This window comes from Rana temporaria, chromosome 6 (genome assembly GCF_905171775.1).
Source record: "Rana temporaria chromosome 6, aRanTem1.1, whole genome shotgun sequence".
NCBI classification, from domain to species: Eukaryota; Metazoa; Chordata; class Amphibia; order Anura; family Ranidae; genus Rana; species Rana temporaria.
This window is the reverse complement of record NC_053494.1, coordinates 106,985,728-106,999,178: the sequence shown is the minus strand read 5'-3', so window position 1 is coordinate 106,999,178 and position 13,451 is coordinate 106,985,728. Positions and strand designations below refer to the sequence as shown.

The 13,451-nt window shown below is 41.4% G+C and overlaps 1 protein-coding gene across 1 annotated transcript in view; it reads right to left on the bottom strand.

Annotated features, from left to right (window-relative positions):
- Window positions 1-13,451, bottom strand: part of SLC40A1 (solute carrier family 40 member 1) — a 96,755-nt gene that overhangs the window by 47,008 nt on the left and 36,296 nt on the right. The window contains exon 3 of the mRNA XM_040357131.1: window positions 10,523-10,682. Coding sequence (XP_040213065.1) covers window positions 10,523-10,682 — 160 coding nt within the window. The remainder of the gene's footprint in view (window positions 1-10,522; window positions 10,683-13,451) is intronic.

Here is a 13,451-nt window from a genome sequence, read left to right as displayed (position 1 = left end):
CATGGTCGGCTCCGACTTGTCTCCTATAATCTGTATGGGAAACCCCACTGTGTGAGGGGGGCGTTCCTAACAGGCTGTAACCACATATAAGCTGAGTTTTTGTGTCAATAAAGTGTCTTGGTTCCAGCAGTAAGCTTGTCTCATGTGTGGCTTTCTGGGCGATTCCAGGGATATCCCTCCTCGTGGAATATTGGGGTGATTGTCGTTATGGGAAGAAGGGAACGTTGACGGGGATATCATACCGATACCGTCACACTGTCTACTGCAGTTTACACCAAAAATAAATCGCCATATGTCTGATAATCATTGGTGTAATCTGCGGTAGATAATCGGTTTGATATACATCACAAAATGTAAACACCCTCAGACATCTTGGTGATTATTATATATATATTCAGTAAAACTTTGGATTGCGAGCATAATTCGTTCCAGAAACATGCTTGTGATCCAAAGCAAATTTCCCCATAAGAAATAATGTAAACTCAAATGATTTGTCCCACAACCTTTTTATTCATAGATCCTTTGGTCAATAGTCCATATAAAAAGATTACAGCAATGTGACCAGCCTGTGTAACCATAAAATGTCCATCCACAAATGGAAGCCTCCACAAAGGGGATTAAAAGCAAAATCCAGCAGGAGCTACAGAGTATAAAAGAGAAGAGAGGCTCCTCTAAGTGTAGCAATATGTTTCTAAATGTTGTACCTTTAACCACTTAAAGACCCTCCTATTGTAAATGTACGTCCTCTTTTTAAACATGGATATCTCAGTAACGGCAGCAGCTGCTGCCACAACTGAGATATCCATGTTTTCAGCGGGCGGCCGTGTAAACGATAACGGCGGTCTCCGCGGCGGATTCGCTGCGAGATCGCTGTTATCGGTGGCGGGAGAGGGGCCCTCCCGCCGCTTTTCCGCGCCCTCCGCCGCTTACCGGAGCCGTCGGTAGCGGCGGAGGAGATCCGATGCTGCCGCCTGGAGAGTGAGGACTTGAGTGAGGGCAAGATGGCCCCCACCCGTCCTCATAGCTCTGCTGGGCGGAAGTGACGTCAGAACGTCAGTCCCGCCCAGCCTCTTAAAGAGACAATTTTTTTTTTGTCATTTTTTTAAATGACAAATTTTCCTTTTTTTTTTTTTTTTTTTTTGCATTTAAGCCTAAATATGAGATCTGAGGTCTTTTTGACCCCAGATCTCATATTTAAGAGGACCTGTCATGCTTTTTTCCATTACAAGGGATGTTTACATTCCTTGTAATAGGAATAAAAGTGATCATTTTTTATATTTTTTATATTTTAGTGTAAAAAATAATAAAATCAATAAAATTAAATAAGAAAACAAAAAAAAAATTTTTAAAGCGCCCCGTCCTGACGAGCTCGCGCGCAGAAGCGAACGCATACGCGAGTAGCGCCCGCATATGAAAACGGTGTTCAAATCACACAAGTGAGGTATCGCCGCGATCGTTAGAGCGAGAGCAATAATTATAGCCCTAGAGCTACTCTGTAGCTCAAAAAATGCAACTTATAGAATTTTTTAAACGTCGCCTATCTAGATTTTTAAGGGTAAAAGTTTGACGCCATGCCACGAGCGGGCGCAATTTTAAAGCGTGACATGTTGGGTATCATTTTACTCGGCGTAACATTATCTTTCACAATATATAAAAAAATTGGGCCAAATTTATTGTTGTCTTATTTTTTAATTCAAAAAAGTGAATTTTTTCCAAAAAAAGTGCGCTTGTAAGACTGCTGCGCAAATACGGTGTGACAAAAAGTATTGCGATGACCGCCATTTTATTCTCTAGGGTGTTAGAAAAAAAATATATATAATGTTTGGGGGTTTTAAGTAATTTTCTAGCAGAAAAAACTGTTTTAGTCTTGCAAACACCAAATCTGAAAAACACCTAAGGTCTTTAAGTGGTTAAATGTAACCATAATGCTACACTTGGAGGAGCCTCTCTTCTCTTTTTTTTTATCATTCAAGTTTAACTTTATTGCCGGCTCAGCGGGGATCAACAAAGTGATCCCCGCTGAGCAAGCGGATGGTTAAAATCGGATCTTCATGGGATACTCCAAAACATGTAGAACCAGGTTGTCCACTTTGAGCCAACACAATTTGGACTGAAATGTTAAAATAATCAAATACATAAAATGGTGGTTTTGATCAACTGCAAGTAGATTGGACTGTTTTTGCCAGAATCAAAACTAGCAAAAAAAAATTTACGTTCATTTTTTCCTGTTCGATCTTTCAATACACTGTATTAAAGCCGTCATTGATGTATTGACTCGTCTTGACTTTACAAATGAAACAATTCTAGTGGTTAATTGAACTGGTACGTGATAGATTGCACAAGGAACAGTTCACTATTGGTTATCATATGCAATATTTGTGTTTTTTTATAGAAATATTGCATGCAATAATAAAAGTCAATTAATTCAAGTAAAGAAATTTGTGGTGAATAGTGCAAATTCTGCAAATATGTGAGGCAAGTAAAATTTTTTAGACAAATCATTAAAGTCAAAGCACACATTTGTTATTTATCTCATGGTATAGGCGGTTTATTGTTTAGGAATGTACAAAATAACAATGAGGGGAACTCTGCACTGGGCATTAAAGTAAAAGAACACAATGTTTGAGTGTAGTAATTGTATGCCTGTATCACAGGAACGTAAATCATTTGTAACATTGAACTAGAGGGAGATTGTTCTGTTAATGAAGGCACACAAACGTTTTCTGAGTTTCACAATATTTCTGTGTGCTTTCATTCACAGAACAATCTACCTCTGGTACAGTGTCAGCCTGTGGGAAAAGTTGCAATAAAATAATGTAATAAACGATAAAAATGCTAAATATCGCAAAACATATAAATGTAACTTAGTCATTAAACAAAGCATATTTTTAGTGAATTAATTGATTTTGAGATACACACACCACATTAGTTTAACCTCTTTACCTCCGGAAGATTTACCCGCCCCTCCCCCCTTCATAACCAAGCGAAACGACACTGAGTTAATTTAACTGACAATCGCGCGGTCATGCAATGCTGTATCCAAATAAAATTTATACAATTTATTTTCCTACAAATAGAGATTTATTTTGTTGGTATTTGTTCACCACTGCATTTTAAAGTTTTTGCATTATAAACAAAATAGACAGACAATAAAAAAAAAAACGATATTGTTTTCTTTCTGCTATAAAACACATCCAATAACAAATTAAAAAAAACAAATCGAATTTATTCAAAAATTTAGGCCAATATGTATTCTGCTACAAGTTTTTGGTAAAACAAATCCCAATAAGGGTATATTGTTTGGTTTATGCAAACGTTATAGCGTCTACAAGCTATGGGATATATACTGACATTTTTTTTTTAACTAGTAATGGCAGCGATCAGCGAGTTATAGCGGGACTGCGATATTGCAGCAGATAATCGGACACTAACTGACACTTTGCGGGAACCAGTGACAATACAGTGATTAGTGCTAAATATATGCACCGTCACTGTACTAATAACACTGGCTGAGAAGGGATTAAACATCTAGGGCGAACAAAGGGTTAAATGGGTGCCTAGCCAGTGTTTGTTTACTATGTGTGCTGCTTTTACTAGGGAAAGAGATGGATTTGAGTCCTTGCTTTGCAGGAACACAGAATCCATCCTTTCCCCCCTGTCAGAGAGTAACTCTGCTTTGGTTACATAGGTAGAGCTACGTTCTGAGTCTCTGCCCGACAATCAGTGGGTGCTAAAATAGAGAAAATATATGGACAGCCGCACGGTTGCCTTTATTTGTAAACAATGTTAAAAACACTACAAATCACAGCAAAATAAGGCATAGATGCAGCCGATGCGTTTCACACTATTGGCTAGTGCTTAAAAAAATCAGCGGGTGCTGGCGGACATCAAGTGCCCAGCACCTGCAGATCAGTTTCTGTTGTGAATAATCACAGCAGAAGCAGCATGCCCCCTGCAGTGGGGGATCACGTATATGCACAGCTGCCACTCTGTAGCAGTAAAACTGCTATAGTGTGGTCAGCAGAACTGTTAAGACAAACCACCAGTAGGTTACTTGTCAGCAGTCCCGGTCCTCTTCCTTCCTTCTCTAAGGCCAAGAGGTGAATGTGTTATCATCTGCCCAGGACTCCTTCCCCACATGGGCACACAAGTAAACACATGTAAGTGGATACTTGTTACAAATAAAGATATTTTTTATTACAGACTGGAGCCTTTCTACTTTTCCTGTCAGTGGCATATGGATGGCTGAGGTACACCTGTCAAGCCCCTTAAAAGAGACACTGATTCAAGCAGACCTGTTTGTATCAATGTTGCAGACTTCATTTGTCCACTTAGAAGTAAACTGTATTCAATTTTTTGTCTAGATTCATGGACTTTGCCCCTTTCCTTCTAGGGTCAAGCTAATAGTCCTACCCAAGGCTTCCAGCTGGCCTATCAGCCCTTTAGATGCACATATCCACCGATGAGGCTACATACTTTTGTTCTCCCCACTTGTGAGCCACTCCTACCTTAGCTTCTAGTTTCTTTTTGCCCTCTCCATCTTGTTTTAAGACTTCAGCTCAATTCACACATTCTATGGGTCTGACCTGGTGTTGACTTCTTCCATGGCCTTAGAGAAAAGGTGTTCACCTCTGTTGAGATCTTTGAAAACTAAAGGACTTTACATGCTTTCATTATGATGAGTGTTGCTTTCACAATTAGATGTTACTGATGACTGTATTTGCTACACCTTTGTATACTCTTAAGCCTCGTACACACAACCGTTTTCCTCTGCAAAATCTATCAAGAAAAATGCTGGCAGAGCATTTTTGCCGAGAAAAACGGTCGTGTGCATGTTTTTCGTCGAGAAAACTGTTGTGATCTCAAAGTGAAAAAAAGAGAACATGCTCTTTTTTCTCATCAGTAGTCTCAATTTCCTCATCGTGTTTCTCGTCGGGCTGGTTTACGACGAGAAACACGTTTGTGTGTATGCTTAGAAACCCATGCATGCTCAGAATAAAGTATGAGACGGGAGCGCACCTTCGGTAAAAGTAGCTTTTGTAATGGAGATAGCACATTCGACACGCTGTAACAGACTGAAAAGCGCAAATTGTCTCTCACCAAACTTTTACTTAACACGCAGTAACATGAGATTAGCAAAAGCAGCCCCAAGGGTGGCGCCAGTGGAATCGAACTTCCCCTTTATAGTGCCGTCGTACGTGTTGTATGTCACCGTGTTTGAGAACGACGAGATTTTGTCTTGACAGTGTGTATGCAAGGAAAGCTTGACAAGATTCTCGTCAAGCATAACAAGAACCTCGTCAAGGAAAACAACGTTTCTTTTACGATTAGATTCTCGGTCGTGTGTACGAGGCCTGAGTCCTTGGGCCCATGTATCCACACTTCCCTTCAAATAAAGTGTTTGTGGAATTAGATTCATGGACTTTGGTTGCTACATTAGTTTACTTATTTTGTCACTTTGCAAGCAGATCTGAGGCACAGATAGGTGTATTTTTAGCGTAGTGCACTGTTTGTTCATGTTATTTGCAATTCCTGGATAATGAGAATTTGTTAATATTGACAAAAAATTGACAAGTGTATGACCAGTTTAGAGCCAGTTCACACAGGGGCGACTTAATGGAAGTGAATGGGAGACGTCTTAATGTACACTACTAAAGTCGCTCCGACTTCAGAAAAGGTTCCTGTACTACTTTAATCCGACTTCTAGGCGACTTGTATCCATTGACTTTCCGGGAAGTGAAAATAGTTTTCACAATAGGAGGCAAACCCTTCCCTCCCACAGAGCAGATTATTATTTGATTGGCCACTGGCTTTGTCACCTGTCCTGGAGGCGACTTGAGTCGCGTTGTAAGTCGCCCCAAGTCGCGCTGCTGTTTACGCTCAAGTTGTCTCCAAGTTGCCTGTGAAAGTCGCGCTGGAAGTTGTGTTGCCCCAGTGTGAACCGGCTCTTAAGATAGCAGAACATTTTAGAGGACCTGTATTGCAACATGAACAAAATTAACCAAAACAACTCTGTTGGTAAAGTTGTGTGTTCAGGCAATGTATCCTTTAAGGAGTTCTTTCATTGTCTTTGAATCCCTTATCCAGGGCCGGAAGAAAAGGAACAAGTTTGTTGGCCACTCTTGCAGCCTTACCCCTGATGGCTTTTATTGAGCCACCCACAACCTGCAACCTCTGCTGGCAGGGACAAGAAGCTCTCTCTCTCTCTCTCTCTCTCTCTCTCTCTCTCTCTCTCTCTCTCTCTCTCTCTCTCTCTCTCTCTCTCTCTCTCTCTCTCTCTCTCTCTCTCTCTCTCTCGAGAGAGAGAGAGAGAGAGAGAGAGAGAGAGAGAGAGAGAGAGAGAGAGAGAGAGAGAGAGAGATCCTACAGCATCAGTGCTCAGTTCTGCATCAACATGGAACCAGATTGGCTGCGCAGTGATGCGGAGACAAGATGGTGGAAACTGGGAGTGAAACCCCAGTTGCAGAAAATATTCAGGCACACACACTGAAAAGTGTGAGGGGGAGAGTGTAGAGAGGCACAGTTTGGCATCATCTTCTCCCTGGGCATTGGATGACCTTGTCCCATCACTGATCTTATCAACAGACACACTCACACACACATTGTTCATTTCAGTTCATTTCATTTCAAAACTAACACCTATATCCAACATAAGTAGTAACTACTGTATTTATTGGCGTATAACACTCACTTTTTTACCCTGAAAATAGAGGGTAAATAAACTGTGCCTGCATGTTATATGCAGGGGGCTGTGGAAAGTTTTTTCCCTGAAACAGCCCTTTTAAAGTTAGGGTGCGTGTTATACGCCGATAAATATGGTATATATCTATTTTTCTTTTAAAGGTGTTCTTCTTATAGTGTCAGTATTGCACTTAACAGACCAACTAAAAGGCAAAAAAAAATTAAATCAAACATATACTAAAATTGGTTGAAAATAAAATGGGTATTTCGAAGGGCATTTAAATATCCAGTGACAGATGTCACAAACATGGAGCTATTGCTGGAACCCAGCAAAAGACAGCAGCTATTGCTGTTCCTTTTTGTCATGCTGGGCCCAAGGTTAAGGTTCAATCAGATCTGTTTTTGTTTGATGTCAATAATACCAGTATATACGATTTAGATCCAATCAGAAATGATACATTTATGTGCTGAGTATTTAGCAAGCCGACTTAGGTCCTTATTAACTTTACCCGTTCAAGCCCTTCCCACTATTACCACAGTGTGCCGAACTGCCCATGCCCTTTGTTCATCATGGTGCGCTATGCATTTTCTTCCATTTGCAGTGCTCAGAGATGCCTCAGGTCATTTACAATCCTTGCAATGCCCCCGGTCCACACCTTTATTTGCTCTCTGGCCAGTCTATTGATTTGCAATCAGCATAATGAGACTGGCAGATGCACAGAACACAACAGGGAGATCCTACTACATCAGTGCTCAGTTCTGTGTCTACGTGAAACCAGATTGCACAGGTTGCACAGTGATGCTGGGACAAGATGGTGGCACCTGGGAATGAAACCCCAGTTGCAGAAAACATTCAGGCACACACACCAAAAAGTGGAAGGGGGACAGTTTGGCATCGTATTCTCCCTGGGCATTGGATGACCTTGTCCTATCACTGCTCTTATCGACAACACACACTCACACACATTGCTCAATTCAGTCTTTACCCCAGACAAGATAATAAAACTAACACCCATATCCAACACAAGTAGTAACTACATAGCCATTTTGCTTTAAAAGGTGTTCTTATATGATCAGTATTGAGCTTACCGGTAACACACTAACTAAAAAGACAAAAGAATCCTAACAAAAAAATAAAAACGAAATCAAACATATACTGAAAATGGTTGAAAATTAAAGCTGTATTTCTAGGGGCACGTAAACATCCAGGGACAGATGTCGCAAACATGGAGTCATTGCTGGAACCCAGCAAAAGACAGCAGCTATGCTGTTGTTTCTTGTCATGCTCGGCCCAAAGTTAAGGTTCAATCAGAGCTGTTTTTTTTTTTTGCATATCTACACTGAGCAAAATTATAAACACAACACGTTTGTGTTTGCCCCTATTTATTATAAGCTGTACGTAAAGATCTACGACTTTTTTCTATGTACACAAAAGGCCTATTTCTTTCAAATATTTTCACAAATCTGTCTAAATTTGTGTTGGTGAGCACTTCTCCTTTGCCGAGATAATCCATCCACCTCATAGGTGTGGCATATCAAGATGCTGATTAGACAGCGTGATTATTGCACAGGTGTGCCTTAGGCTGGCCACAATAAAATGCCACAAAATGTGCAGTTTTACTGTATTGGGGGGGGGGGGTCCAGAAACCAGTCAGTATCTGGTGTGACCACCATTTGCCTCAAGCAGTGCAGCACATCTCCTTAACATAGAGTTGATCAGGTTTTTAATTGTGGAACTGGAACATGCTGTCATATACGCCGATCCAGGGCATCCCAAACATGCTCAATGGGTGACATGTCCGGTGAGTATGCTGGCCATGCAAAAACTGAGATGTTTTCAGCTTCCAGGAAGTGTACAGATTCTTGCAACATGGGGTCGTGCATTATCATACTTCAACATGAGGTGATGGTCGTGGATGAATGGCACAACAATGGGCCTCAGGGTCTCGTCAAGGTATCTCTATGCATTCAAAATACCATTTAAAAAAAAGCACATGTGTTCATTGTCCATAGCATACGCCTGCCTATACCATAACCCCACGCCAAGATGAGCCACTTCATCCACAACGTTGACATCAGCAAACCGCTCACCCACACAACGCCCTACATGCTGTCTGCCATCTGCCCTGTACAGTGAAAAAGTGAAAACAGTGAAAAAGTGCCAGACCACATCGAATGTGAGTATTTGCCCATTTAAGTCAGTTACGACGACGAACTGCAGTCAGGTCAAGACCCCCGATGAGGACGACGAGCATGCAGATGAGCTTCCCTGAGATGGTTTCTGGCAGTTTGTGCATAAATTCTTTGGTTATGCAAACCGATTGTTGCAGTAGCTGTCTGGGTGGCTGGTCTCAGACGATCTTGGAGGATGAAGATGCTGGATGTGGAGGTCCTGGGCTGGTGTGGTTACATGTAGTCAGTGGTTGTGAGGCCGGTTGGATGTACTACCAAATTCTCTGAAACGCCTTTGGAGATGGCTTATGGTAGAGAAATTAACATTTAGTTCAAGGGAAACAACTCTGGTGGATGCCAACTGCACGCTCCCTCAAAACATACGACATCTGTGGCATTGTGCTGTGTGATTTTACACATTTTAGAATGGCCTTTTATTGTGGCCAGCCTAAGGCACACCTGTGTAATAATCATGCTGTCTAGTCAGCATCTTGATATACCACACCTGTGAGGTGGATGGATTAACTTTCTAAAGGAGAAGTGCTCACTAACACAGATTTAGGCCCCTTTCACACTTATATGACTTGTCCCACGATTTGTGATGGCAAGTCGTTTCCCATGATTTCCAATGACAACCATTCATATTAGTACGACTTCAAGTCATTAAGACTTCAAAATAGTCTACTTTACCTGCACTACTTTGGTCCGATTTTGATGCCACTTACACAGGCATTCCCTGAAATCGCGGCCACGAATCGCGGTTGAATTGCGCAACTTTGAAGTCGCTGTAGTGTGAAAAAGGCCTTAGACAGATTTGCTCAGTGTATTTCAGCATTTTTTGGGGGATTCAACCCAAATGAAAGAAAAAATCAGTTGATGACGACAATAATATTGTATATGATTTAGATCCAATCAGAAATGATAAATGAAACAACTAAATTGAAGAACAAATGTTTAATGCATCACACATTATAATCCAAATAAAAAGAGTAGGACTAACGAAAAATACTATGGGGGTTATTTACAAACAAGTGCAAACTACAAGTGAAAGTGCACTTAAAATTGCACTAAAAGTGCAGGCTCTGTGAATCTGAGGTGTAGATCTGAAATGAGGGGAAGCTCTGCCGATTTTATCAACTAATCATGTGCAAGCTAAAATGCTGTTTTTTATTTTCCTTGCATGTCCCCCTCAGATCTACAGCGACTGAACTTCCAAGTGCACTTTCAGTGCAATTTCGAGTACACTTTTCACTTGTAGTTTGCACTTGCAGTACAAAGTGGATTTGTCTTTCGTAAATAACCCCCAATATGTTGTTAATGTAATAATACTATTCAGTATACAATTACTTTACTTCACATGCCTTTTTATATTTTTCTCCACATTTACATGAGGACCAAGCTTTCCAAAAAAGTGACAGTTACATAGGTTGACATAACACTGCCAGGGTTGTTTATATTCCACAAATCTTTCTTTCGGGTTCAGATCTTCAACCATCTTGATTGGCCTGGCTGCACATGCGCTGAGATAATTCACCTCAGCAGATGTTACTACTGTAAACTGAGCTGCATGTTAACAATTCAATGTACATTGTGAACAAACAGTTAAGTATATTACACATTATTTTATTAGTATTATGGAATTAAAAAAAACAGTTTAAAAAAAAAATACCTCTAAGCCTTGGGTTTTTGTCTACCCAATCTCCAATTATGGCCCCAAGGAGAAGGACAGAGCCTGCCACAACCAGGCCATACACTGCAGTCAGCAATAAGCTGTTTCCATAGAGTTCTACCAAGAAGAGTGACACAGCAAAATGCCACATGCGATCACCCTGTAAGAAAACAAAAATAACCACTATAAAAGCTGTAGCTAAAATGTTAAGGATTATGCTGGTTTCTAATGGCTTATTATAGGAGTAAAACAGAATTGTAATATGATTTAGATATAATTTCTTCTGTACAAATCCAGAAACAAAAAGATTATTACTCATGTAAAATTTTATAGATAGAGAAATATAATTCATTTCTGTATGCTTGTGTGGTCAGCATGTCTGTATACATAAGGCTGCATTCACACTGTAACGCCGTATTTTGCCGCGATTTGTGTAACATTTTTTTTTTTCACAAATCATTTCCATTGCTGTCTATGGCCGAACGCCAATGCCGCCTGAAAAAAAGGGTCCGGGACTTGTTTTCAGGCGGCAGGCGTACGGCGTTTCGGCGTGAGATGTTAACCATCTCATAGACAGCAATGGAAATTTGCCCCTCCAGCGTATCAAGCGTCGGGCGTTTTGTCGCTGTATCATACGCCATCACATTCTTTATAATTGAATAGCTCAGTGTGAACGTTTTGGTACTTGATCATTGAGATATATACGGTACTGGATATATGTGGGGTCTTCAAAAAGATTACGCACTATATTTATATATATATATATATATATATATATATATATATATATATATATATATAGTCCCAGATTCTCGTATCTGAGCGTAAAACTGCGGCGGCGTAACGTATGTCATTTGCGTAAATCCCCCGGCGCAAGCCCGCCTAATTCAAATGAGCCGGGTAGGGGGCATGGACCATTTAAATTAGGCGCGTTCCCGCGCCGAACGTACTGCGCATGCGCCGTCCCTAAAATTTCCCGACGTGCATTGCGCTAAATGACGTCGCAAGGACGTCATTCGACGTGAACGTAAATGGCGTCCAGCCCCATTCACGGACGACTTACGCAAACAACGTACATTTTTAAATTTCGACGCGGGAACGACGGCCATACTTAAAGGGGTGGTTCCCCCTAAAACACATTGCTAACAATAGATTCGTAAGACCCGTTACACTGCGGGTAGGCTGGCTTTTTTTTTTTTTTTTTTAGTACATACCGATATCTCCCCGTCTCGTTCCTTGTCGGTGGGCATTCCTAGTTGATTGACGTTCCTCGGACGGGCGCGTACGTGACGTCACGACTTTCCGAAAGAAGTCGAACGTCGCTGCGCATGCGCCGTATAGAGCCGACTCTATACGGCGCATGCGCAGCGACGTTCGGCTTCTTTCGGAAAGTCGTGACGTCACGTACGCGCCCGTCCGAGGAACGTCAATCAACTAGTTCCGCCCACCGCCAAGGGACGAGACGGGGAGATCTCGGTATGTACGAAAAAAAAAAAAAAAAAGCCAGCCTACCCGCAGTGTAACGGGTCTTACGAATCTATTGTTAGAAATTAGTTTTAGGGGGAACCACCGCTTTAACATTGCTTGCCCCTCATATAGCAGGGGCAACTTTACGCGTCGCAAATCTAACATAAACGTCGTAACTTCACTGCGTCGACCGCACGTACGTTTGGGAATTCGCGTATTTTGCTAATTTGCATACTCGACGGGGAAAACTACGGAGGCGACACCTAGCGGCAAAAAAAAAAAAAAAAAATGCATTTAAGATCCGACAGCGTAAGAGCCTTACGCCTGTCGGATCTAATGGTTATCTATGCGTAACTGATTCTAAGAATCAGTCGCATAGATACGATGGCCCAGATTAGGACTTACGACAGCGTACATTGCGTTGCGCCGTCGTAAGCCCTTTCAGAATCTGGGTCTAAGAGTTAAAAAAGTGTGGAAACTTTTTGAAGACCCCATGTATATGATACATTACTGATATTTATTAAAACTACAGATTAATCAAGAAATGGCGCATGTTCAATAACAATAAGTAAGCTTATTAATCAGGGCCATCATTGAAATATACAGTGCCTTGAAAAAGTTTTCCTACCCCTTGAAATTTTGTCATGTTACAACCAAAAACTTAAATGTATTATATTGGGATTTTATGCGATAGACCAACACAAAGTGACACATAATTGTGCAGTGGAAGGAAAATGATAAATGGGTTTCAATTTTTTTTTTACACATAAATATCTTAAATGTGTGGTGTGCATTTGTATTCAGCCCCCTTTACTCTGATACCCCTAACTAAAATCTAGTGGAACCAATTGCCTTCAGAAGTCACCTAATTAGTAAATAGAGTCAACCTGGGCAGCACCGTGGTGTAGTGGTTAGCACTTTCACCTAGCAGCAAAAAGGGTCGCTGGTTCGAATCCCGACCACGACACCATCTGCTTGGAGTTTGCATGTTCTCCCTGTGTCCGCGTGGGTTTCCTCCAGGTACTCCGGTTTTCTCCCACACTCCAAAGACATGCTGGTAGGTTAATTGGATCCTGGCCAAATTGGCCCTGTATATATGTGTGTACGACTGTGTCCCAAGTGTGTCAAGATCCTAGGGGGTAAATGACCGCACCAGCCAGGAAGACACTGGCTGCAAAAAGCGCCTAGAGGCGATTCAGTTCGCATGTGTAGCGCTATACAAGTCATTCATTCATTCAATTTAATCTCTGTATAAATACAGATGTTCTGTGAAGCCCTCAGGCCCCATACACACGACCGAACATGTCCGATTAAACTGGTCCGCGGACCAGTTTCATCGGACACGTTCGGTCGTGTGTACGGCCTATCGGACCATTTTCCAGCGGACAAAAGTTTCTTAGCATGCTTAGAAACTTGTCCGCTGGAAACCTGTCCGTTGGACATGTCCACTGGTTAGTACGTC